The sequence below is a fragment of the Lycium barbarum genome, chromosome 2 (genome assembly GCF_019175385.1).
Source record: "Lycium barbarum isolate Lr01 chromosome 2, ASM1917538v2, whole genome shotgun sequence".
NCBI classification, from domain to species: domain Eukaryota; kingdom Viridiplantae; phylum Streptophyta; class Magnoliopsida; order Solanales; family Solanaceae; genus Lycium; species Lycium barbarum.
In genome coordinates, this window is record NC_083338.1 from 49,442,010 (window position 1) to 49,470,007 (window position 27,998).

Consider the following 27,998-nt stretch of genomic DNA (forward strand, 5'->3'; position numbering starts at 1 on the left):
ACGTAGATGATTGAATTTGTCAACTTAGTAAATCAATAAGAACCATTCTTTTGAGACAAACCAAAAAGAAAAGCACACGCTTAAATTGGGACGGAGGAAGTGTATCTATATATATATATATATATATACGCATTCCTCCAACCTCCGCCCTTACGCTCCAAAATTAAATAACAATGGCCATCTCTAATCTTATTGTCAAGCCATTTCCTCTGTTTCAGCCCAAATTCACCATCCAAAGCAATAGGTATGATTACCATAGCAACAAACTAGCCTTGAGGTCTAATTTCCAATGCAACAACAGTCTAAAAACAAACGATATTAGTACTACTGCTTCACTTTTTAACCAACCTAGTCTTTTCAAAGATGAAGATTACAAGCTTTCCTGGCAGGAAGAGATCAAAAGAGCATACCCTTTTGAGATTTCCACTCAAAAATGGGATGATGATGATGAGAAATTCCAAGCATTGGTTGACAAGAGGTGTGTAGACAATGTGAGGATGTTGATAGTAGACTCAGTGCAATATGCAAAGGCAGGGCATGCTGGAATGGCTCTTGGGATGGCTGAGGTTGCATATTTCTTGTATGGGCATGCCATGAGATATAATCCAACAAGTCCAAAGTGGTTTAATAGAGATAGGTTTGTTTTGAGTGCTGGCCATGGAGGTCTTCTTCATTATGTTTGCCTTCATCTTGCTGGTTTCCAATCTGTTCAGGTATACACAAAATATACAATTTATTGACGTTAGGTTTCTCTTCTACTCCTTCTGGCTCAATTTATGTGGTGCAATTGGAACTCGAGACTCAAATTTCTTAATTTTGAGTTGAATTCTTACATAAAATCTTTAAATCTTTAAGAATAAAATTTACATAGTTCCCAAACTACATATATGTAACAACAAAACTTCCATAGATAAGGCCTAAAACCAGGACTTGTAGGCCAATCCACTCATATAATGGGGAGATGCATCTCAATTGTATCACTTGCCGTGTCAGTAGATGGCTGGTCTACCTAAATTGTGATATTGGAAAGTGTAAGCCCCCAACTCCGAGAGGACATGAATTTTACAAATCACACGCACCAAAAATCAAATAAGCTAAGTACAAATCTATAGAAATAGACTAGCAAATTGACGAGTTATGTTTGGCATTAGCATACTTCAACACCAGAAGAGGGCACCCTGTGACATTTCAGATCATTTCCTGTTTAACTAGTCAAATTACGCTTGATTTTTTCCTTACAAATATAGATGATTCCGATGGTAATAATTACCACTTGGATTCGAGTGTTGTTCTTTGTGCATGTAAGAGAGGATTCTTGCTTTACCTTTTGTCAGGATCAGTGAACAGTTTATTGGTCAAAATTACAAGTGAAGTATTGTGTCATTCAGATTGAAGACCTTAAATGCCTATGTAAGCTTGGAAGCCGGACACCCGGACATCCAGAGAATGTAGTGACCGAAGGCATCGAAGTCACAACCGGTATAACTAAATCCCAGTTTCCTTTCCATCTTTTTTGTGATAGAGCTAGAGCTATATTTTCAATTTGGTATAATCTCCATGATCATAATTTTGTCTCACAAGTAAGGAATTCTTTTATTCATGTTGAAGCAATGCACAAAAATCCCTTCACAGCAACTCATGTTAAAAACGTCCTTGAGTAACAACATTTTTGTAGCTTTTATCAGAATATATCTTACTCTTCTATTATCAATTAGTTGCTGTTAGAGTTTTGATTCACTGAGAAATGAAAGGCGGTTAATGGAAGACATACGTGGTGGTGCACTAGATTGTTAAGTTTCTTTTCCATCTTGCAAAAAATATGGGTACTCATATATTATCCGTCATTCAATCTGTAATTTATCTGTGCTCAGCATGAGCGGGTTGGGTGTTTATCTGTTTTTTGTCTAACCCATTTACAACCCGCTCATATTCGATCCGTCCTGCCCACTTGCTAGCACTAACGAAAGCGTAATACCACTAAACTAAAAGCCTCCTGGATAACAAGGAACATTTGTAGAAAGTTGTATGAACAGCCCTTCATAACTTGATATGAATATATTGGATTTTTCTTTGTAGGATATGACGATATTATTGTTTTCTCAGGAAACCTGATCAGCATGGTATCATAAGTTTCCAATTTTTGTGTTACACTACAGGCCCTTTGGGACAAGGTGTTGCGAATGCGGTTGGCCTTGCTTTAGCAGAAGCTCACTTAGGTGCTAGATTTAATAAGCTTGATGTTGCCGTTTTTGATCACAGAACGTAAGTTGGCTGATGACTTATCCTCTTTAATTTGTGGACGGGCCGAACAGCAATTCACTTTGATAATTTTATTCAGGTATTGCATCAGGGGTGATGGCTGTGCTATGGAAGGCATATCAAACGAGGCTGCGTCCTTGGCTGCTCATTGGAAGCTGCACAAGATTACATTGATATATGACGATAACCATAATACTATCGATGGTAGCACTGACCTTGCACTTTCAGAAGACATATCCGCACGATTTGAAGCTCTAGGATGGCACACTATCACTGTAGATAACTCGCAAGGGAATTTACAAGCGTTCAAAAACGCGTTAATCTCTGCGCATAGTGAGACCGGAAAACCAACTTTCATCTGCGTATGTATTGAGCCTAGACCACAATAGATATGTCAAGAAAATGTCTTCATTCTTCCAAGTTTCCAATTAATCCTTCCTACTGAAACTTTGTATTTTCAGGTGAAAACGACAATAGGGAAATTGTCAAAAAAGGAAGGAACATCAAAGCCTCACCATGGAACCTTTGATGATGATGATGTAAAGCAAATAAAACAGAAAGTTACATGGGATGATAGAGAACCTTTCCATGTCATTCCTATGGTTTACAGGTAACAATTTTAAGTGCTGCTGTTATGCACCTTATAATTAAAGACAAGGAAGATTGTGTTGTAAGATAGTTGTTATCAGGGAAATGCAAGCTCAAACAGATCTTGGTGTAAGGTTGGAGCAGGAGTGGCACTCTAAACTTTATTATTACGAAAACAAATACCCTGAGGAAGCAGCAGAATTCAAGCTTCTTCTTGCTGATGGGATGCTTCCCGGCTGGGAATAGCTCATTGCCGGTAAAATATGCATCCATCTAGTTGTATACCTCTTAGAAACTAATTCATCTGAAATGTGTTTGTGGTTGCATTCTCAAAGAAGACAAATACATATTCTCATTGGATGTTTGTGCTTGTTGTTTAAAACGTATCATAAGATATAGTATTAGTTATTTACTCTTCTTCAGTCGGAATACTTTATATCTAATATTTGGAACACTATCAACAGAAATTGTCCATGTCTGATCCCGTGGATGCCACCAGAGGATATTCAGGGAAGTGCTTGAATGCGCTTGCTAAAGTGCTTCCAGGGCTGATTGGGGGTAGTGCAGACCTTGCCAGCTCAAATCAAGCCTATCTCCATAATTGTGGAGACTTCAAGCAGCCCGATTCCCCATGGGGGAGAAACATTAGGTATGGAGTCCGAGAACATGCAATGGCTGGAATTTCCAATGGACTTGCATTGCACAGTGGAGGCCTTATACCATTTGCAGCAACTTTCCTTGTATTCTCAGATTACATGAAGAACTCCATCAGATTATCTGCTCTTAGCCACGCTGGAGTCCTCTACATTTTGACCCACGACTCGGTTGGAATAGGCGAGGATGGACCAACTCATCAACCAGTTGAGCACCTTTCTGGTCTTCGAGCTATTCCCCACTTGCTGCTCTTCCGACCTGCTGATGGCAAAGAGACTGCTGGAGCCTATAAGGTAGCAATTGAAAACCAAAATGTACCTAGCGTTCTTGCATTATCAAGGCAGAAGGTGGCAGCCAATGTGGAAGGAACATCGGCTGATGCAGTTGGGAAAGGCGGTTACATTGTTAGCGACAATTCTGAGGAGGAGCTACCGGAAATCATACTGATAGGAACTGGATCAGAGCTGTGCTTGTGCGAAACCAGCGCAAACGTGCTAAGAAAAGAAGGGAGGAGAGTTAGAGTCGTTTCACTCATGTGTTGGAGACTTTTTGATAGGCAGCCAAGGGATTACAAGGAGCTTGTGTTACCATCAAGCGTGTCCAAACGTGTTAGCGTGGAGGCAGGCTCACCGTTAGGGTGGAAGGAGTATGTAGGAGATGAAGGCATTGTGATTGGGATCGATGACTTTTGTTCTAGTGGAACTTATTCACAAGTATTCAAGAAGTATGGTTTCACAGAGGAAAGTGTGACCAAGACTGCCAAATCCTTGCTTACCAAGTGAAGCTCTATTACCACATGTATATAACTGTTAGAGGCGAAAACATACTTGGATGAGAGACAGGTGCAGTCTTTGACTCTTTTCGCTTAAATACTGGGAGAATTGGTGCTGGTCTTAATATGGTATAAGTACTTTACATACAACTATAGGAGTTTTTCCTGAATGCTTAGAAATGTTAAATAATATCAGCACAGCTCACCAGGCTCAATGTATATGAATGATCCACGTGTTTCGACATGTTATCCATCCTGAAGCGAGTCCACAAATCCAATCTTTTCCATATACTTTTTCTTGCTGAAGCGGATTTCACTTAAACGGGTACTGGTGGTCAGTCATATACGTGTCATATAGGATGTAAAGCTCATATTAAGTTGATGATGGCTGATTCAAGTGACAGAGGTTAAGCAGAATGGAAAAGAAAACATGGTATTACATATGTTAACGAGACAATAAAAAATAAAGAAAATATATTACTACTCCTTCTGCTGCAATTTGTTTATTTTATTTTCCTTTTTAGTATATTTCAAAAAGAATAGAATGTCACTTTCTATATTTAGTAATTTTTTACCTCCAATCTGATATGAAATATTTCAGACCGCAAATTCAAAATACATTTTGATATATCACACAAATCATATGTTTGAGACAAGATTCAAGAATTTTTTTTATTTTCTTATACTCTGTGTCGATTCAAATTAAGACACATAAATTGAAATGGAGGGAGTACTATTTATCTCGTAATACTAATTCAAAGTTACGATGTTGACAACTGAAGGAAAGCGTTAATCCAAGCAAATTGGATGATTAAGAGATTTCACTTCGAGTCCTGTTAGTATTTTGATTTTATCATGGAGATAGATTGGCATAAGCTTATTTTTTTTTTTCAACTCCTTTAAATAAAACAAATGCAAAAGGCTTGTTTTAATCATTATTTCCAGTAGACTTCTATCAATTCTTACACAACATCATATACAAAAGGTGTTTGTTACTTATGTGGCTGGCAATGCTTCTTTTGTATCTATAAGAAAAATAAGATTCAAGAATTGTGAGGTTGAAGGCTAATGGGAAGTCCTTCAACAGGGGTAGGCATTGGATCATATATAATTTTCTCATCAGGAATAAGTAATTTCCAATTATTGATGATGAGCTTCCTAGTAAAGAGAAAGTTACTGATATTCCAGAAGTTCAAAGGTGGCTGATAATAAGAGCAAGCAGACTGTAAAAGGGGCTCTCCGCCCTTTGACTCAGCTTTTCAAATCTAAACCTCCCTTTCCGCAAAGGTTGGTGAAGAAGAAGGAAGATGCTAAGTTCGAGAAATTTTATGATCAGCTGAAGCAGTTATCTCTGAACTTTCCATTTTTGGATGCTATCAAGGAGATACCTGGTTTTGGTAAGTACTTGAAAGACCTATTGACCAAGAAGAAGATGGTGCAACATGAAACCGTGAGTTTGACTCACACTGTGAGTTCTATTATTTCAATAACTACTATCTAGAAAAAGGGAGATCCTGGGGCGTTCATCATTCCTTGTTCTGTTGGGTACCATGATTTTGCTCGTGCTCTGTGTGATAACGGGGCGAGTATAAATTTGATGCCACTTGCTATCTACAAGAAATTAGGTTTGGGGATGCCAAGGCCGACCACTATGAGATTACAGATGGCTGATAGATCTATTAAGCGGTCGGTTGGCATGGTTGATGATGTTCTTGTACGTGTTGGTAAATTTATGTTGCCCGCTGATTTTGTGATCCTTGACTGTGTTGTTGATCAGGATATTCCTATTATCCTGGGGAGACCTTTCCTTGCTATGGGAAGAGCTCTTATGGATTCAGAAAAGAACAAAATAAAATTTCGAGTCAATGATGAGGAAGTTACTTTTCAGGCAAGTAAGGGGATAAAGTTACCAAGTGCTTACAAAAGCATTTCGATGATTGATTCTTTTGATGTTGTTGATGAAGCTGTGGAATTCAAGATGGAAGAAGAAAGTACTTGTCAATTTTGATGCTGAAAACACGAAGGGTTATGTGGAGATGCTTTATTTGCTTGTTTGGTTGGGCTCATATTCTTACCACCCAAAGAAGCTTAAACTTGATCTAGAAAATAGAACAACTCCTCCAGCAAAACCTTCTATCGTTGAGCCACCGAAGCTTGAGATTAAGCAACTCCCATCACATTTGAAGTATGAGTTCCTTGGTCCAAATAATACGATACTAGTGATTGTTTCAGCATTACTTACTGAGGAGAAGATCGAGAGGCTTGTGGAGATATTGCGTGAGTATAGGCGTGCTATTTGTTGGACCATAGCAGACATTCGGGGGATTCCTTCTGGGATCTGTAAGCATAAAATCTAACTAGAGGAGGATAGCAAGCCGAGTGTGGAGCATCAAAGGAGGCTGAATGAGAACATGCAAGAAGTCGTCAAGAAAGGAATCATCAAATGGTTAGACGCTGGAGTGGTTTACCCTATTACTGACAGTAAATGGGTGAGCCCAGTTCAATTTGTTCCGAAAAAGGGCAGCATCACAGTAGTGCCCAATGCAAAGAATGAGCTGATTCTGACGAGGACTGTGATAGGTTGGAGAGTTTGCATGGACTATCGCAAGCTTAACACTGCTACGTGCAAGGATCACTTCCCTATGCCTTTTATTAATCAAATATTTGATCAGCTAGCGGGGCGGTCTTACTATTGCTTCCTAGACAAGTATTCGGGCTACAATCAGATCAACATCGCCCTTGAGGATTAGAAGAAAATGACATTTACTTATCCTTATAGGACATTTGCTTTCAGCAGGATGCCTTTCGGTCTTTGCAATGCACCGGCTACCTTTCAACGGCATATGATGTCAATATTTTTTTATATGGTGGAAGACTTTGTTGAGGTCTTTATGAATGATTTCTCGGTGGTTGGTGATTCTTTTGATGATTGTCTTGACCATCTGGGTCGAGTGCTTAAACGTTGTGAGGAGACTAATCTGGTGCTAAATTGGAAGAAGTGCCACTTCATGGTGAAGGAAGGGATCTTCCTCAAGCATAAAATCTCTGAAAAGGGGATTAAGGTCGATCAGGCGAAGATTGATGTGATCTCAAAGCTTCTTCCACATATCTCAATTAAGAGTGTCCGGAGTTTCTTGGGACATGTTAGTTTCTATAGGCATTTCATCAAGGATTTCTCAAAAATTGCTAACCCGATGTGTAAGCTTCTTGAAAAAGAGGCTAAGTTCGAATTTGACGAGAAGTGTCGGAAGGCATTCGATGAATTGAAGGAGCGTTTGACCACAGCTTCTATTATTGTTTCTCCTGACTGGTCTCTGTTGTTCGAATCGATGTGTGATGCGAGCGATTTTGCTATCGGTGCTGTGCTTGGCCAGATACATAGTAAAATCATGCACCCTATATATTATGCCAGCAGAACATTGAATGCGACTCAGATGAATTACACAGTGACTGAGCAAGAGCTGCCTGCTATAGTTTTTGCTTTTGAAAAATTTCGAGCCTATCTGTTGGGGTCCAAAATTGTGGTATACACAGATCATGCTGCATTGAGGTACCTAATTGCAAAGAAGGAAGCTAAGCCACGATTGATTCGATGGGTGCTGTTGTTGCAAGAATTCAATTTCGAGGTGAAAGACCGCAAGGGAACTGAGAATCAGGTTGCTAACCATCTCTCTCTACTTGAAAAAGTCGGTAGACCTTCAGATGAGCTAGATAATGATGATGCATTTTCAAATAAGCGGGTGTTGGCGGTGTCAGTGGTGGTGGCACCATGGTATGCAGACATTGTCAACTACTTGGTAAAACGCATAATTCCAGAGGAGATCAAGTCATACCAAAAGAAGAAGTTCTTGCGGGATTCTCATCAATATTACTGGGACGAGCCCTACTTTTTTAGAACATGTGCTGATAACATCATTTGGCGTTGTGTTCCCGAGAGTAAAGTGATGGCGATTCTGAAAGCATGCCATGACTCTCTGGTTGGGGGTCATCATAGTGGTAACCGAACTGATGCTAAAGTTCTTGAATACGATTACTACTGCCCTACTCTCTTTCATGATGCAAATCTGTTGGTGCGGTCTTGTGATCAGTGCCAGAGACAAAGGAGTATAGGAAGGAGGCAAGAGATACCTATAAACTTTGTGATGGAAGTGGAGGTGTTCAATGTCTAGGTATTGATTTTATGGGGCCCTTTGTGAGCTCTTGTGGCATGAAGTATATCTTAGTTGTTGTGGACTATGTGTCGAAATGGGTAGAAACAGTGGCTTTACCTAATAATGAAGTCAAGAGTGTCATGGGGTTCCGAAAGAAAAACATATTTACTCGATTTGGTACCCGGAGGGCAATAATTAGTGATGGGAGTTCTCACTTTTGCAATAAAGCCTTCGCGGGATTGATGGAGAAGTATGGTGTGAAACATAGGGTGGAAGCTCCTTATCACCCTCAGACAAGTGGGAAAGTTGAAGTCTCAAACCGGGAAATCAAGAGTATTTTGGCCAAGACGGTCAATGCGAATAGAACTGACTGGTCCCGAAAGCTCAATGATGCTCTATGGGCTTACCGAACTGTGTACATGACCCCAATTGGGACTTCTCCTTTCAAGCTAGCTTTTGGCAAAGCTTGCCACCTGCCCGTTGAATTGGGGCACAAAGCCATATCGGCGTTGGAGAGGCTAAACATGGATTGGGAAGAAGCCACTAAGCTTCAGTTGTTTCAACTTAATGAGATGGATGAGTTCCGCTATCAGGCCTATGAGAGTGCAGCATTGTATAAAGAAAGGATGAAGCAGTATCATGACAAGAAGATCCTGAAGCGAGAATTCTACAAGGGTGATCCTGTCCTGCAATTTAATTCTAGATTGAAGCTGCTACCGGGAAAGTTAAAATCAAGATGGGTCGATTTTTTGAGGTGGTAAGTGTTTCACCCTATGGGACGATTGAATTGAAGTCCGGAGATGGAACTAGGACATTTAAGGTGAATAGGCAGAGGGTGAAACACTATCATGGTTGCATTGATGGGGATAGAATTGTTGATCGGTACGGGTTGAAACATCTCAGAACGAATGCTGACCCAGAGAATCCTGACCAAGAGTAAATTTGTGACACCATCCTGCCGCGACGTTAGATCAAGCGCTTCTTGGGAGGCAACCCATGTTTAATTTTTGTTGTTTTTTGAATTTTGTTAACTTAAATAGTGTGTGTGCAGGGTAACGTTTGTCTTGGGGCAGGATGACAAGTGTAGAAAAACTGGAGGAAACTTGACTTATACGGAGCGTATAACCCAGTCGTGGAAGGTAAGGAAATTAGCAAGGACACTGTTTGAGGACATCATTCAATACGATCATTTTCACGGACCGTGTAATTTTACACAGACCATATAAGTGATCGTATAAAAATGATGTACTCAAACAGTGAGAAGTGTGAGAACTTCAAGTTACACGGACCGTGTAATTTTATACGGCCCGTATAACTTCTAAAAATAAAAATAAAAGCCTAAAAAAAACGAACAGAGGGTTTTAAACAAAATCGCACCTGCCCGCCTTTTCTCCTCCCCACTTCTTTCATTAACTCCCACTCCTCTCCATTACTACATACGGCCACACTACATTAACCCACTATAATTCCACCTTAAATCTCCATAAATACATCCAAGTTTGTCACCAAAACCCATATTCACCATACCCGAAAACCCTCTGTTCAAGATTCACTAGTTTTTTCTTTGTTTTTCACTAATTTTTCCTCAAGGATACTTCTCAATATCATCAATACATAGGTATTTTAATGCTTCACTCTTTAATTTTGCTCATATGGGTGTAATTTAATTGTTGGGTGTTAATTTACCTATGGTACAAGTGAAATTTTCCATGGTTCATGATTTTTTTAAATGGGGATAAGTATAATAAGCTATTGTGAATTCGTGGGGTTGAGAAATAAACATTCTAATGGGTTGGAGGGAATTTCAATTGACAAATTTGAATTTTGGATTCCAATATTGTTATGCCCGCCAAAATTGCTCAAATTGGATACTAATGAACTGTCAAAATTTGAAAAATAGGTAAAGTCTGAGTAACCCAACTCCCGTAGGAATTAAAACCATGGAAGGAATGTATGTATGATGATTGGCTCTTACTGAAGTAAATTCATAAAAAAAATTGTGGTCGTGTAAGTATATGACCTAAAATATGAATTGTATAAAGTTATACGGACCATATTCTAGGTCGTATAAGATTGGTTAGATGGTAGGGGTTCTATTTTATAAGTATAAGCTGTTATACAGACCGTATAATTTTATACGATCCGTGAAAATGACTCGTACTTTGAAATGGAACCTATGTTGGTTCTATCTCACATAGTAATCACTTTATACGGACCGTATAATTTTATACAGTCCGTGAAAGACTTATACGACCTTAAAAAAAAAACCAAAAAGATGTTTATGTTTTCTTTTTTACTTTAATTTCTAAGATCCGTTATTAACAAAGTTGAATTTGCAGATATGGTTCAAAAACATAGTGTCAGAAGGGGTGCTGGGTCCCAAGATGGTAGGGGCCGAGGCCGAACCCAAGACGAACCAGAGAGAGATCATTACTTGAGAGATGAGACCTCCGACAATGAGGTCATACCAACAAAGAAGGTTCGGGGGGCTACAAATCCTCAACCCGAGACCATGACTGCTTCCACCTCGGCCCACTCCGAAGAGGGAGAAGAAGAGTCATTGTGTCACGACCCAAACCCCGTGGGCCGCGACTGGTACCCTAACTGGATACCCATACGTACCTATCTGATCGAATTCGAATCATACAAATTTTTTTTTTTTTTCGTTTCAAAACAGAAGTACGGAAATAGGCCGATACAAATACGGCACGCGCGCAACCATACGTATATATACATATATACCTGAACATACAGACATTTACAAGTAAGCCGATAAGGCTAACATACAGACGAAACCCGTAACCCACACATCTATCTACAGGCCTCTACAGACATACAAAATCATATGGCGGGACAGGGCCCCGCCGTACCCAGAATATACACACATACGGAGTACATAGAAGACAGAAAATATATACCAAAAGATATGCTCCGGGTCAAAGGAGCTCTTCAACAAGCAGAGTCGGAAACCTACGCGGGCGGCGTATCACCTGGTGCGTCTGTACCTGCGGGCATGTAGCGCAGCCCCCGAAGAACGGGGGTCAGTACGGAAAATGTACCGAGTATGTAAAGCAGAAACGTAACAGATATAAACATAGTCCGAACTAGAGTCACTGAAATATAACGGGCAAAATCATAAGTCAAACTAACGGACAGAGTTATGATCCAGACAGACATACAGAATCGTGTTACACACAAATGAACAGAATTATAGTTCGGACAGACAGACGGAATCATAATACGGACAGACGAGCAGAATCTGAATCCATACGGACATACAGAAGCAGAAGCCATACGGACATACAGAAATAGTCGTAACACACACGGACAGACAGTAGTATGACGGACAGAATTATGCATGCAGAATAGCACAGAGTCATACAAAATCATACAAAGGCGTGTGCTTTATAAATACAGATGGCACACGCATATATTCATACAGATCCCGGCCCTGTCTGGGGGCGCGGTAACAGAACCCGGCCCTCTTAGTACGGGACGCGGTGGACAGACAGAATCAAATCAGATCATATGCCATCCTGGCCGCCATCCCCATACACAGATCATACAGACATACAGATCCCGGCCCGTACGCCGAGGGACGCGGTGAACAATGCAGAGAATTATGCACGATAACAGAACCTGGCCCGAGTCGCAGTGAAAGAATGCATTGAGACAGACACGAATCGATAAATGAGAAACCACCTACCTACAGACTCAACATACAGACTCGATCAAATTGAAGGGTGCCAAACGGCGAGCCAAAATCAGAATATCCAGATAGTATGCATAGTACGCGCCTATATCCTAGTTGGGAAGGCACGACAGATTATTATCAGAATGGGATTCTCAACTGTTCAGAAATCATATTGTATAAATTACACAAAAATAGCCATAATATACATAAAACAATAGTTCAGAAGTTTTTGGAGAACATCGGACCAAAACAGATGTATTTTAAAATCGTACCGGGAGTATCGGGCCTTGTGGGCCCACCTCGGACCCACCCGAGACTACATACGTAAATTATTGATAATTGACCTTATGAGGTCACCCATACTCATTCGGAAGTGTTCCGACTCCGTTTGGGGAAATTTTTGTGCAAAATCTCACTTTAAGGACAATTTGTAAGAAAATAGGTTCAATTGAATTGAAGGAATTGGAGCGGTTTTCCGTCTCGAATTCCGGGGAACGGAGTCGGACTTAAGGCTCGCGGCCGAGCCTACCACATCCAGAACATGCCTAGGAACGTAGAGAAGTGCTTCACATACCTCGATGGCGCCTTATGCTCGCTCGGCGTCAATCCAAATTTCGTCCAAAATCTGGAAATGGTCAAGTTTACCATTTGGTTAGTTTCATTCTTTCAATACTCTAACTTTACACATAATTGCCTACCGAAATTTCGGCAGCATTTCCTCTGTATATACGACATCCCCGAGACTTAGCTCGGCTCAACTTAGCAACACAACAACCCAGAGGAGACATCCAAACAACAACAAACATCAATAAACACTAAATCATACGCTATGGCATTATTAGCCACCCTTCGACACGACGAATCATCTTTCGTTTCAAGCTTACATTTCCAACCAAAACTTATTATTTTCATATCCATTATCCATCAAAATCATTACGACACACATCGGAGGAATCCATAACATGTTCACATAATATTCACAAGATATTCATAAAATTCACAAACATTCAACTTTCCATCAAGTCACTACTTTTCCAATCCCTTCCTAACTTTCAACATGCAAACTCATCAACACATTTTTATATTCCAAGTTCATTGTCATAAGCATAATTTGCCTCTTAACACTTTCATTTTCACTTATACACAAATCATAACAAAGTTCAATAATTTCCTTCAACAACTTAATAACCAATCTTCCATAACAACACAATTAACATGCTAACAAGATTCAATTCACCTTAACTCAATTAGCATACAACCAAAATCAAATTCATATTTCATATCAAACCTAGCACCACACGGCCACCTCCCACACTTCCAATTTTTCACTAATTCATTCCACTTTCCTTTCTAATATAATTCCCATCATATTACAACTAGATTACAACAAGAATTCAAGCCATTAAAATCATGCAATTTCATGTACATATTCGGCCAACACACCCCTAGTTCCAACACACAAAATTTCCATGTTTTTCATTCATTCACACATACTACAACATACATATACCATTTATAACACAACAAAATCATGAAATTCTCACCTTTCTTCAAGCCCTTCACTTGGAGATAAAAATTGTTTTCTTGCCCCAATATTTATACCAACTTGAAGAGGGCCTTGCACTTAGTCATAATCTCACAAGGGATGAATTTTTGAACCAAAGAATTGGCTCCAAAAAAATTTTCTTTCTTTTTCTTTTCTCTTCTTTCTCACCCGAAATGGGTTCTTTCTTTTCCTCTCAATTTTTATGATCTTGAAACTTCTTGAATATTCTTAAGACTTATCCTTGATATATAATTTCCCATGGGATTTAATTAATCCATGGGCCTTGACATAGGGTGGCCGGTTGGGCCCTTTAAAGTTGGGCCTCATTTCATTAATTCTTGTTAAGCCCAATTTGGCTATGTTTTGCAATTCATAAGGCAAGTTTCCAAAATTCCAATTTTTCCCTTGGCCACCTTTCGTAATTCCACACCATTATATTCATAACTTACACATTCATACCAAGTAGTGTCCAATTGTGGCCTCATTCATTACAAGTCAATTTACCTTGAATTTTTCGAACAAGCGAAAATGTCGGATGTAACATCCTCCCCCCCCCCCCCCCCTTTAGAAACATTCGTCCTCGAATGTTAAATTGACCTTATGGGGCGTCATACTACTTCGGGAGGGTTCTCTTTACAATCGTCCTTTACCGACTTTCCGACATGGCTTCTCTGCCAACATTATGGGGTAATTTTTCACATCACTGATTTAAATGCCTTCATAATTTATTTTCTCATACCCCACATAATCATCGAACCATAAGCTATATTCTTGTAACAGACGAACGCTTTCCAGCCGTCATAGTCCATATCATTTCTTGTTACACTCCTGAGATTTCTACCACATCAATATAATCCCACTTCATACCAGACACTTCTTACCAACAGATTCAGGACTGGAACCGGATGCGTAGAAGCATATCGGACGGATTCGTAATCGGAAGCAGACATGCCAAACTATGGCGGATAGATTCATAATCAAAAGAAGAGATACGGAAGTATGTCAGACAGATCTGAGATCAGAGTCAGATGTATAAAAAGGTATCGGACGGATTTCGAAATCGGAATCAGGCTTACAGAAATGTATCATACAGAGTCACACTTAGAATCAGACATGCGGAGATGTATCAGACAGATGCGTGACCAAAATTAGACGTACGGAGGCACACCAGACGGATTTATATCCAGAGTCAGACATACAGAGGTGTGTCAGACAGATTCGTAATCAGGGTTAATCGTACAGAGACATGTCAGACAGGAACGTATTCAGAATGAATCATACAAATCGTCTTGGGTGTCGCTTATCGACTTTTTTCAAAGTTTCTGCTTACTCGCTCTACTTATCTCTCTCCTTCCCTACTATCCATACTCTCTTTCCTTTTACAACCATCGCCATACCAGACTAACTTATGATGTAATTGGGATTTTTCTATCCCCTGACAACATTCGGGTCGTCGCTGACTGTTATCCAGATTCGCTAAGTTTTCCGAGTGGTATCGCACCTTTCCTTTTTGCCCATTTAACCCGCGTCGGTCTGTGTGGTATCTGTAAAGGCGCTAATTACTCCATACATTCTCTTTTCCTTTAGATTACCCCAAGTTTTCATTTATATCGGTCATACCTACACTTGAGCAAAACTTTGCATTACTTCCCAGGGGGTCACCCATCCCAGAATTGCTATGGCCTGAGCACGCTTAACTCCGAAACTTTCATGCATTTCGACACGTTAGGGCTAATATAATTTCGTCGATTGCCCCTCTCGACCTTTGTCACGTAATTTTAGAGTAAATCGGGGTCTTCGCAGATTTTCTGAAAAATTTTGGTAGCGGGTCCCACCCCCGGCTAAGTCATACCATTACCATATTGCTTTTCTGAATCTCGGTATCCACCAAATTAACATTTATCTTACTATTTCCAATACCCAGAAGTATAAGATCACGTAATTCAGCAAAATACAAACTTATCCATACATACATTTCTCAAAAAGGATTGGCTGGCGTACCTGGGCGTGCACTCGAAGACGCTACTGGTCCTGCCGGCCGGTTAAAGCAAACACGCGGTTCGAAGGACCGCTGTAACCAGAAGCTGCACCACGTCCTCTGCCACGACCCGCTGGCGCTGGTGCGGGTGCTGGTGCTGGTGCTCCTCGCCCCGCAGGGCGCATGGCCGCTGAAGGAGAAGATGAGCCTGCAACGGACCCAGCAGGCCGGGCTGAACCCGAACTGCCCTTAAGTGGGCACTCTCTGACTCGATGGTCTGGGCTCCCACAAAAATAACAAGCGCCCGTAGCGCGGTAACACTCCCCCGGGTGGGGCCTCCCACAATAAGAACACGGGGGGTATGGGTGGCCTCGACTGACCGGGACCTCTGGAGCTCTGTCCTGCGAACTGTGGGGGCGTACTGTAGGCTGGCTGGGACGAATACCTATTTCTCTGCCGCTGGGAAGGCTCGCTCTGAAATCCCTCTGAATACCCAGCCGATCTGTCTCTCTTAGGCTGGCCCCTGTCGTAACCCCTATCAGGCCGACGTTCCCTACGTCGGTCCTCCATGCCCTGGGCGTGTGCCTGTACCCGGGCTTCATGCATCCCTGGCTGAGCAGCCACAGCTAAACAACCATCAATCAGATAAGAGTCCAGTCCCATCACATACCTGTGCACCCTGTCGGCCATCTCAGCTACTATGGTGGGTGCATACCTAGCCAATGAATCGAACTCTAGGTTGTACTCGCGAACACTTCTACCATTCTGTCTCAAGTTCAAGAACCGATCGACCCTAGCTCTTCGTAGCTCTGGTGGTAGAAAATGGTCAAGAAAGGCCTTAGTAAATTCTGCCCATACCGCTGGGGAGCATCGTCACCCCTGGAGAGCTGCCAAGACTCATACCAATTTGCTGCCACCTCATATAATCGATACGAAGCCAACTCCACAGACTCAGTCGGCGAAGCCTTAATCAGTCGTAGTGTGCTCTCCATCTTTCTAATGAACTCCTGGGGATCCTCCTCAGGTTTTGCCCCGGAGAATTCTGGAGGATTACATGTCAGAAACTCACGAGCCCTGGAGCTCTCGTACCTATCCGCACGACCACCCCCAAATCCATGCCTGCGAACCTGCTCCGCCATCAATGTGGTCAATAATTGAACCGCATCTCGCATGGCCCTACCCTCCGCCCCTGCCTGTGGAGCTGGAGGCTCGGGCACTGGAACCTCAGAGGCTTGCGGTGGAGCCGTCTCCCGATTAGCAGCTCCTGCTGCTCTGATATCCTCCGGCAAGGGGGGTGTAACAGATCCAGACGACGGGGGCACATCCTCAAGTGCAGGGTGCACACTGGCCCTGGTAACCCTCGGGGCCTGGCTGGTCTCTCCTGCCTCAATCCTGGCCTTGCCTTTCTGGGCAGCTGTTGCCTTCTTCGGAGGCATCACTGAAACATAGCAGATCGTTAGGAGAGGTTCATCCTACTAGTACAGTTCTATCGCACGATCTAAAGATCCAAAGAAGGGTAACATCCTAAATGCCCTGTAGCTTCCCGTTTATAGATGTGGTGCACAACACATCGATAAACAAGACTCTACTAGACACGGCCTGTAGACATTCCGAGGACTAACCGCTCTGATACCACTTTTGTCACGACCCAAACCCCGTGGGCCGCGACTGGTACCCTAACTGGATACCCATACGTACCTATCTGATCGAATTCGAATCATACAGATTTTTTATTTTATTTTTCGTTTCAAAACAGAAGTACGGAAATAGGCCGATACAAATACGGCACGCGCGCAACCATACGTATATATACATATATACCTGAACATACAGACATTTACAAGTAAGCCGATAAGGCTAACATACAGACGAAACCCGTAACCCACACATCTATCTACAGGCCTCTACAGACATACAAAATCATATGGCGGGACAGGGCCCCGCCGTACCCAGAATATACACACATACGGAGTACACAGAAGACAGAAAATATATACCAAAAGATATGCTCCGGGTCAAAGGAGCTCTTCAAAAAGCAGAGTCGGAAACCTACGCGGGCGGCGTATCACCTGGTGCGTCTGTACCTGCGGGCATGTAGCGCAGCCCCCGAAGAACGGGGGTCAGTACGGAAAATGTACCGAGTATGTAAAGCAGAAACGTAACAGATATAAACATAGTCCGAACTAGAGTCACTGAAATATAACGGGCAAAATCATAAGTCAAACTAACGGACAGAGTTATGATCCAGACAGACATACAGAATCGTGTTACACACAAATGAACAGAATTATAGTTCTGACAGACAGACGGAATCATAATACGGACAGACGAGCAGAATCTGAATCCATACGGACATACAGAAGCAGAAGCCATACGGACATACAGAAATAGTCGTAACACAGACGGACAGACAGTAGTATGACGGACAGAATTATGCATGCAGAGTAGCACAGAGTCATACAAAATCATACAAAGGCGTGTGCTTTATAAATACAGATGGCACACGCATATATTCATACAGATCCCGGCCCTGTCTGGGGGCGCGGTAACAGAACCCGGCCCTCTTAGTACGGGACGCGGTGGACAGACAGAATCAAATCAGATCATATGCCATCCTGGCCGCCATCCCCATACACAGATCATACAGACATACAGATCCCGGCCCGTACGCCGAGGGACGCGGTGAACAATGCAGAGAATTATGCACGATAACAGAACCTGGCCCGGGTCGCAGTGAAAGAATGCATTGAGACAGACACGAATCGATAAATGAGAAACCACCTACCTACAGACTCAACATACAGACTCGATCAAATTGAAGGGTGCCAAACGGCGAGCCAAAATCAGAATATCCAGATAGTATGCATAGTACGCGCCTATATCCTAGTTGGGAAGGCACGACAGATTATTATCAGAATGGGATTCTCAACTGTTCAGAAATCATATTGTATAAATTACACAAAAATAGCCATAATATACATAAAACAATAGTTCAGAAGTTTTTGGAGAACATCGGACCAAAACAGATGTATTTTAAAATCGTACCGGGAGTATCGGGCCTTGTGGGCCCACCTCGGACCCACCCGAGACTACATACGTAAATTATTGATAATTGACCTTATGAGGTCACCCATACTCATTCGGAAGTGTTCCGACTCCGTTTGGGGAAATTTTTGTGCAAAATCTCACTTTAAGGACAATTTGTAAGAAAATAGGTTCAATTGAATTGAAGGAATTGGAGCGGTTTTCCGTCTCGAATTCCGGGGAACGGAGTCGGACTTAAGGCTCGCGGCCGAGCCTACCACATCCAGAACATGCCTAGGAACGTAGAGAAGTGCTTCACATACCTCGATGGCGCCTTATGCTCGCTCGGCGTCAATCCAAATTTCGTCCAAAATCTGGAAATGGTCAAGTTTACCATTTGGTTAGTTTCATTCTTTCAATACTCTAACTTTACACATAATTGCCTACCGAAATTTCGGCAGCATTTCCTCTGTATATACGACATCCCCGAGACTTAGCTCGGCTCAACTTAGCAACACAACAACCCAGAGGAGACATCCAAACAACAACAAACATCAATAAACACTAAATCATACGCTATGGCATTATTAGCCACCCTTCGACACGACGAATCATCTTTCGTTTCAAGCTTACATTTCCAACCAAAACTTATTATTTTCATATCCATTATCCATCAAAATCATTACGACACACATCGGAGGAATCCATAACATGTTCACATAATATTCACAAGATATTCATAAAATTCACAAACATTCAACTTTCCATCAAGTCACTACTTTTCCAATCCCTTCCTAACTTTCAACATGCAAACTCATCAACACATTTTTATATTCCAAGTTCATTGTCATAAGCATAATTTGCCTCTTAACACTTTCATTTTCACTTATACACAAATCATAACAAAGTTCAATAATTTCCTTCAACAACTTAATAACCAATCTTCCATAACAACACAATTAACATGCTAACAAGATTCAATTCACCTTAACTCAATTAGCATACAACCAAAATCAAATTCATATTTCATATCAAACCTAGCACCACACGGCCACCTCCCACACTTCCAATTTTTCACTAATTCATTCCACTTTCCTTTCTAATATAATTCCCATCATATTACAACTAGATTACAACAAGAATTCAAGCCATTAAAATCATGCAATTTCATGTACATATTCGGCCAACACACCCCTAGTTCCAACACACAAAATTTCCATGTTTTTCATTCATTCACACATACTACAACATACATATACCATTTATAACACAACAAAATCATGAAATTCTCACCTTTCTTCAAGCCCTTCACTTGGAGATAAAAATTGTTTTCTTGCCCCAATATTTATACCAACTTGAAGAGGGCCTTGCACTTAGTCATAATCTCACAAGGGATGAATTTTTGAACCAAAGAATTGGCTCCAAAAAAATTTTCTTTCTTTTTCTTTTCTCTTCTTTCTCACCCGAAATGGGTTCTTTCTTTTCCTCTCAATTTTTATGATCTTGAAACTTCTTGAATATTCTTAAGACTTATCCTTGATATATAATTTCCCATGGGATTTAATTAATCCATGGGCCTTGACATAGGGTGGCCGGTTGGGCCCTTTAAAGTTGGGCCTCATTTCATTAATTCTTGTTAAGCCCAATTTGGCTATGTTTTGCAATTCATAAGGCAAGTTTCCAAAATTCCAATTTTTCCCTTGGCCACCTTTCGTAATTCCACACCATTATATTCATAACTTACACATTCATACCAAGTAGTGTCCAATTGTGGCCTCATTCATTACAAGTCAATTTACCTTGAATTTTTCGAACAAGCGAAAATGTCGGATGTAACACATTGGAAGCTGGGTCTGAGTGCAGAGGCCGCAAGCAGCGGGTCTGCGTCAGGTGAGCCCTCGGATAATAAGGGAGATATGAATGAGAGCGGCTCACCGGAGCCTACAGACACCCTAGCTCCAAATGTTGAGTGTTCCCCGTAGTCAATTCAAGGCAAGCGCAGGTTGGTTTTCAGGACTAAAACACTACCGGAGGACGCATTGCGGTTTGGGGTTGAAGGGTCCAAAAAGCTGTATGAGGATGGTATTTCTCTCACCAAGAGAAGGGAAGCCGAAGAGGAGTATATGGGAAGAGCGGCGACTCGTATTTGAGGGTCTCGAGGCTTATCCCAACACTGCCAAAACCCTCCAATTCTATAGGCTGGGGGTGTTCGCTGAGCCTCCTGGAGAGTATTGACTGGCCATTATACGAGAATTCTATGATAATTACGGGGCCGAGTTGTTGAAAATGAAGAAGCCCGGCCAAACAAATCCTTAGCTCCCGATGCTTGATGAAATCAAAGTGAGGAATGTAAAAGTAGACATCTCCGCCGCTGCTATCAACAAAATCTATTTCGGGGATGATTTTTAGGCGCCAGAAAATGAGAAAGAGTATTTAGACAAATTAGATCGCTGAATCATAGAACGGTGATTAGATGGGCAGCTGCGGTACTTGCCCATCCAGAGGTAGAATAGGCGATTAGTTCTAACCCGAAGATAGTCAAGGACACACTCAATAGGAAGGCCCAATTCTGGTGGCACCTGATGAGATATAGACTACTGGTGACTCAGAATGACAACACAATCACGGTTGCCCAGGCGATAGCTCTTGCCTCAATGATGAGTCGGTATCCGGTAAATGTGAGGCGACTGACAGCTGATGAGATTCGACAGAGAGCACCCCAGTCTCAGACCTTGTTGGTATTCCCGTGTCTTATCACGGAGTTGTGTAGAAGAGCCCAGGTAGTTGACATTCCAGACCGGGACCACTGCACAAAATTCACTCAGTTTGGGGATTGGCGGAAGGGGTGCGGCAGAGATATTTGTGACACCACCCACTGGAGATTTCGAGACTCAACACGAGTCGAATTTTAGGGCTACGGGAGATGCTACTACTACTGATCATACTGTATGCTACAGCTCAGGCCCATGCCATTGACTCTAGCGCTGTCACTGCTGCTGTTGCTGCCATTACTACTATACCACCACCACATGCTGCTGAACGCGCTACTTTTGCGGGTGCTACCACTTCATCTGTTCCACCACCGGCAGCACAGTCTGGGGTTGATCTATTGACATTCTCCCGAGCGAGTTACCGAGAAATAGACTTCAAAACATTAAAGGCTGAGAAGCAAATCAGGGTGATCTTGGCCCAGCTTAAGCCCCAGATAAACAAGCAAATCAACAATGCCAAAAAAGAGATTCGAGAGGAATATCAACAGTCTCACCAGGTCTTCCAGACTCGATTAAATGGATTTGAGATGAGATTGGCTGCTTTAGAGAGGACAGCACCCGGGGGTGGCTCAACATCACTGAGTGTTGAGTTAGCAAAGTTGAAGGCTGAGTTTGAAGTGTTGAAGGCACAAGAGCGAGTAGAGGAACCTGTTCTGGCACCACAAGCCAACTTAGATATTGAGATCCCTGTTGAGAACTCGCTCGACTCTGAGGAGGAAGAAAAAGAGATGGAGAAAACTCGGGAAAAACGACCACTAGCTGTCGTAGATCAGGTAGTTAAGGATCCGGGGGAGAGGAACAAGAGGATTAACCGTGGGGAGGCGGAGATGATTCAGGTTGCTGCACTGAACTCTCTACGTGAGAATTATCCAGATCTCATGGGTGCGTCGGGCAGCCAGCCCCGAGAGGCAACTTCTGATGTTGCTACGACTGAGGCAGCACAGTCCCGAGCTGATGAGCACAGCGCCTAGGGCGCCCAGGTATCCCTTACCCTTATTGTACTTACATTTGATGCATTGGGGACATTGCATGATTTTTCAGTTGGGGGTGGGGATTACTTGATTTTGTTGTAAGTGTAAACATGTGTTTAGGATCCTTGTCGGCTTTTCTTTGCCAAAGTTGTTTTCCTGAGGGGGGTTTATTTTGTTGAAATTGGCATGTATAGGATGCTGCTTAGATAGAATAGATTAGTTTTGACTTATTTGGCAGTGTTATGAAACTTATGGCATGTTTGATTTTGTTGGGAAGTATGGAGCCCTCGAAAAATTGAAAGATACATACTTAGAAACAACTACTAATTGACGCGATTGATTCTTTGTATGACATTATAATTATTGGAGTATTGTATGTGATGAATGATTTCTTAGGAGGTCACAGTTGTAAAAATAATCATCCTTTGCCGATGTGTGTGTGAGATGTTAGTTGTATTCATACTATGCATGTTTAATCTAGAACTTGCCTGGTTAGTCATGTTTGAATTCGGCAGATAGTTTGGTGGTGAAATGATCTTAGGCTTTCTTTGAATAGATAGTCACTTTGCCTTATAAGCCTGACCATGAAATGCAAATATCCCTATTTTTCCCTTTTTGAGCCTTTGACCTTTTTGTTGGCCAGCTGTAACAAACCCATACCCTTTTTGAATTGAATTCTAGTTTCACATCCGGTCCCTCCTTGATACTCCTAAAGTGGGGGTGAGACAAGTGTGAAGTAGAGGCTAAAAGCCTAAGTTGGGGGTGTTGTAAGTTGTGGTAGTTGACACTCAATGTGGTTGCCGCACATATTTAAAAAAAAAATCAGAAAATCAGAAATTCGTACCACAAAAAGAAGGTTAAGCTTTATTAGGAATAAACCACGTCGAGGTCAAAGATTTGAAAGAAAATAAAAGGAGAAAAGAAGAGGTGAATAAAGGTAAGGAGAAAGTGTAGTGTTCAAGGAGGGTGAGTCGCTAATACCAAAAGTATCTTACCCGTCGCTAAGCCTACATTACAAGCCAAAAACAAGTCCTAACGTGATCACAACTGAACTATCCAAGGATGAAAGCATAGAAAATAAGGGCAAGCCTATGGTATTGGCGTGTGTAGCTATGAAATTCTCTGTAAGAGTGAGTGTCTTTTTTTCTCTTTAGTCTTTTGTCCCTTTTTCATTGTATATATGTGTGTGGGACATTCTTTGGTCTATGTGAAGGCATAAGGATGGCAAATTGTGCAAAAGAAAGTGACTGCCTAAAGTGACGTTTGTGTGCATCATGATATGTTCAATAATGTAATGTCATAAATTGAAGCTTCCGTGTGAGTCATAGCATTCTTGAGCTGTGCATCGTATTTTGAGAGTGAAAGTGAGGTGGTCCTTAGTAGTAAAGCATACATGTCTGTAGTTCGGAGTCAAAAGAATTGTAGACATTATTAATCTATGATATCTAGGTGATAGTTGAGTCGTTGTGTTGTGATACTTGCTTGAGGACAAGCAAAGACTTTATGTTGGGGGTGTTGAAATGCCGTGAAATTGTGGCACATTCGATACCTTCTTACGAGAAGTTTTACTTGTTTTTAGGCAAGTATGTATTGTTTTGATGTATTTTTGTTGTGTTTCAGGTAAATCATAGAATTAAGGTTCAGAAACTAAAAGTTACTGAAATTGCACAGAAGTTGACTTTCACGGTCCGTACAATATTATACGGACCGTGTCTGTGGTCGTATTAAAGAAGGACAAGGCAACAAAATGTCAAAGTTGGAAGATGTTGATATACGAGCAACTTATACGGACCGTATAATATTATATGGGTCGTATAGTTGGCCGTGTCGAAGGATTTAAGACAAGACAGAGAGCTATGTTTGAAGAAGGAGTTTCACGATCAAGTTAGACAGGCTGTGTAAGTTTATACGGACCGTGTAATATCAGCTCGTTTTTTTCTCTGAAGAAGTAAAGATTGAAGGTCGTACAAGTTTATACGGGCCATGTAATGTTATACGGAGCGTATAAGTCACCGTCTGGGACTTAAGTGCAAATTTTGTAATTTTACGTTTTTGAAACCTAATAGTACAATGTAGGGTTTTATTTATTATCAGTTGATATACTTTGACTCTTGACTTAGAGCATTGAATATTCCTTTGTTTTGGAGCTTTCAAACATCAATCCAAGTATTATTAATTTCTCTTATCATCAAAAGTAAGCAATTATGAATTCTTTAATCTCTTATTTCTTGTTCTTTGTCATGAGTAGCTAAACACCTTTACTAAGGTTGTGAACCCAAAGCTGAGTGTTTTGTGATTGGGAATTGTAATTGATATATGCATAATGGATTGTTAGGGTTTATTTATTCTTCGTTCTTCATTCATGATTAATGGTTGCAAACATTGATTAAAGCCATAAACTTTATTTAACTTGGGAAAGTACTTAGGGTTTGGTAAGAATAAATAACATGAACTCAAGGCTTTAACTCTTGTTTAATAAATTCACTTAGGAATAAGAGGAATTTACTTGACATAATTAACCGTTCTTAATATCACCTTTCTTATATTTGGGAAAATCATAGAAACAATAATCTTTATTTATTGAGAAATAGTAGAGATTCACATAGAGGTTAAGTGCATTCATATAACGATCAATTAGAAGTATATCAAGATCAATGCCCATGATCATACACTTTATCTGACGGAGACACAACCTTGGTTTCTTTTACCATATATTATAATCCAAAGCAATTAGTTAGCAATTAGTCAGCAATTAGTCATAAACAACCAACTTTCTACACATTCATCGGAGTAAGACATTAGACCTAAATAAAACATTCTACGATTTTAGTAACCTTTTCATACCATATTCCCTGTGGGATTTGACCCCAACCTTGTTGGGTTACTATATTTGACATCGTCCGCTTTACGCTAATAAAAGGTGTAATTTGAGCATATCACTTACATCTATGTTGATGTTACAAATTGGGGTTTCTATACTTGAACCATATTTGAGTACTCATCTTGCATACAATATATATATATAGGCATATCTGACAGGGGGTGAGGATGTGGCCTATCTTGTGATATGTATAAGGCACATTTGACAAGGGGTGAGGATGTGACTTATTTGTGCACTCGTGATCCAAGGTCTGTTCAGGAGAAAGTGGGCTCGCGATCCGAGGTATGTTCCGGAGCGAGTGGTACATAGACACTATGGGTTCCCTGCGGGTCATCACTATCGTGCGAAAATGCCTTTAGCATATGTGTACAGGTTTGAGATATTTGGCCAGTGCATTGCATTACATATCATTACATTATATCCTGCATCATCATATGACTCTTTATTTCTGATTTGGTATGGTTTGTTTGTACCATTGTTGTGGCATGGATCTGATTATGGACTGGACCAGATTGTAGATTAATTAGTGATCTGCCTAGGTTCAGAACTTGGATTTGTGATTATCGATTTGAGATTATTGAGACTCAACAGACTTGTGGTTTAGAAGCTTCACCTAGGCTTATGACTTGGAAAGTGAGTTTCTGAATGACGTATGTGCGAGTGGAAGTCCTTGATTATTATGATATTGTGTTGTGTGAGTATGATTGATTGCCTATCTGCCTACTTGTTGATTTCTTTCTTAATATATGTGAACTAATTGTTGTCGGCCTATGATACCTACCAGTACTTGTTGTTTGTACTGATGCTACTCTTGTTGTACTCTTCCTTTGAGTGCAGTGTGTTTTACTAGTTTCCGTTCCTGTCCTCAAGAGTGATCTGAGTCTGCTTGACAGAGATTCCAGGGTGAGCTTTTGCTAGATCCGCAACTCGGAGACTCTTCTTTGCATTTAACTGTCTACTTTATATTCCTGAGACAGTATTGATATTTGAGATTTGTACTTTCTATCAGACTTCTATCTATGTAATAGTGGCTCTTGTACTAGTCCAGACCAGATTTTTGGGGTTATTATTACTTTCGCACTTATCATTTATATAATTTAAATCTGTTAGTTAAATCATTGTTTATTTCCGCATAATTCTTATAAATGACTAAAACGATTTGGGAATGGTTCGCCTACCTGGGGGGACAGTGTAGGTGCCATCACAATTCACAAATTGGGTCGTGACATGTTTCATAATTTAGGTTCGACGGATGGACGAGAGGAAGTTTATGGGTGTGTGATGGAGGCCCTATAACAATATCTAACAAGAAATACGTTTTAGTCCCAAATAAGTTGAGATCAGCTATAAAAATTTTGTTTATGTTGTCCCATTCAAGCTGGCTCAATCTAATACTATAAAAATAAAATAAAATAAAATTTTCTAGCATCAGAAGATAGTTAGATTTTCAACTAGCATATAAATCTCTAACAAAACTAAAGTACTGAATAATGCAAGTGTTACGTACCTTCCCAATAATTCTTAAAATGGTCGTGGGCAACAACTTCCATGGCTTTGATATATAGTCTTGAAAACGCATCAGGGCTAATAAAAGAAGAAATCATCTTCCTCATGAGCTTGGCTTCATCTCCAACGGTAGTAATCAAACAACTTCCTAGAATTTTCCTAATAGTTACAGGCCACCAAACTGTGACTTGCTTGTTTTCATTGCTAAATAAAAACTTATTCCCACTAGCACTACCCAATACCACCATTTTCTCACCCATTAATGAAGTCTTGAATATTTTAGACTTGTATTTCTCTATTCTGTCTTTGACGAATTTTTCTGGCTTGTCTTCTTTGTTTGCTGCTCGAAGAAAGTCCAGTGTTTCTCCAAGAAATGGCCATCCAAAACTTCCAGGAGGATAATTCAGTGTTTTTTTCTTCCTTCTAATTATCAGGATGAAAATTATGAAAATTATGACTAGTAATGCAGGAATTTCCATTGTAGCCATGTGTGAGAATGACTGTAGTCTGATTTTTCTTTTTTTTGGTTGTTGAATATAAATAGATGTTACTATAGTTTCTCTCTTTTGGAACACTTCTAATTTGTAAGAGCACGTTCTACAAAAGCTGCTAGCTCTTGGAATTCTGTGGTGTATATAAAAACACCTCTCCTATTTTGTTTTTTTATCACACACACTAATTCTGAACCAGAAAGAGAAATGATCTTTTCTCTTCTAACATCAATATTTGCGGAAGCCTAGTTCTCTTTGACAAAGACTCCATAATATTTTATGATATAAAATTTTGGCATAGTGGTTAATAGAGAGAGGGCCCGGGTGGGTGAAGGAGAAGAATTATAAAGTGCCTTCTTGTCTTTAATGTTCTTGACTATATATACCACTAAAAATAGATGATAAAATGTACTATTTCTTGCGTTTCAATTTATGTGTGGCACATTTTTTTTTTAGTCTGTATAAAAAAAAAGTTCACATTTTTATATTTAAAAATAATTTAATTTTATGAGATAATTTACAATCAAATAAATATCTAAGAGTCGCGCTTGGAATGACATTCACAAGTGTCTTCTAGCATTTCTTCGTGTGTTGCAAGAGATGTTGTTGGAGTCTCATTCCCTCGCTTAGTTTCGGGCTAGTTTCTTGTTGTTTTAGTTCCTTTTCAAAAAGAAAAAAAATCTAAGACTTATTTTGAAACACAAATTTCAAA

The 27,998-nt window shown here is 40.7% G+C and overlaps 1 protein-coding gene and 1 pseudogene across 13 annotated transcripts; one reads left to right on the top strand and one right to left on the bottom strand.

Moving 5' to 3' along the window:
* On the top strand, window positions 1–4,517 carry LOC132626482 (transketolase 10-like; annotated as a pseudogene).
* LOC132626483 (beta-amyrin 28-monooxygenase-like) lies at window positions 568–27,614 on the bottom strand. Of its 13 annotated transcripts, none has more exons than XR_009577335.1 (5): window positions 26,797–27,614; window positions 18,990–19,040; window positions 17,640–17,726; window positions 15,666–17,080; window positions 4,655–11,429 (listed from the first exon to the last, which is right to left on the bottom strand). XR_009577335.1 is itself a non-coding variant. In XM_060341386.1 (2 exons), exons 1-2 carry the CDS (start codon window positions 27,281–27,283, stop codon window positions 686–688), a joined length of 507 nt encoding a protein of 168 aa, XP_060197369.1. In that variant the 5' UTR covers window positions 27,284–27,536; the 3' UTR covers window positions 568–685. The 13 variants fall into 13 exon arrangements, 5 of the variants coding, with proteins under 5 accessions (XP_060197369.1, XP_060197370.1, XP_060197368.1 ...); XR_009577334.1 differs by lacking the exon at window positions 15,666–17,080 and adding an exon at window positions 12,693–12,743 and having other exon boundaries at window positions 11,086–11,429; window positions 26,797–27,565; XR_009577336.1 differs by lacking the exon at window positions 18,990–19,040 and having other exon boundaries at window positions 26,797–27,612.
* Window positions 27,615–27,998: the final 384 nt, after the last annotated feature.

What these genes read in the sequence shown, in the direction of transcription:
- LOC132626483 (XM_060341383.1), bottom strand. Translation starts at nt 27,283, where the DNA reads ATGGCTACAATGGAAATTCCTGCATTACTAGTCATAATTTTCATAATT. An exon ending in TTTTAAGAATTATTGGGAAG is followed by an intron (nt 26,580 to 26,796) that starts GTACGTAACACT and finishes ATATTGTTATAG; the next exon opens with GGCCTCCATCACACACCCAT.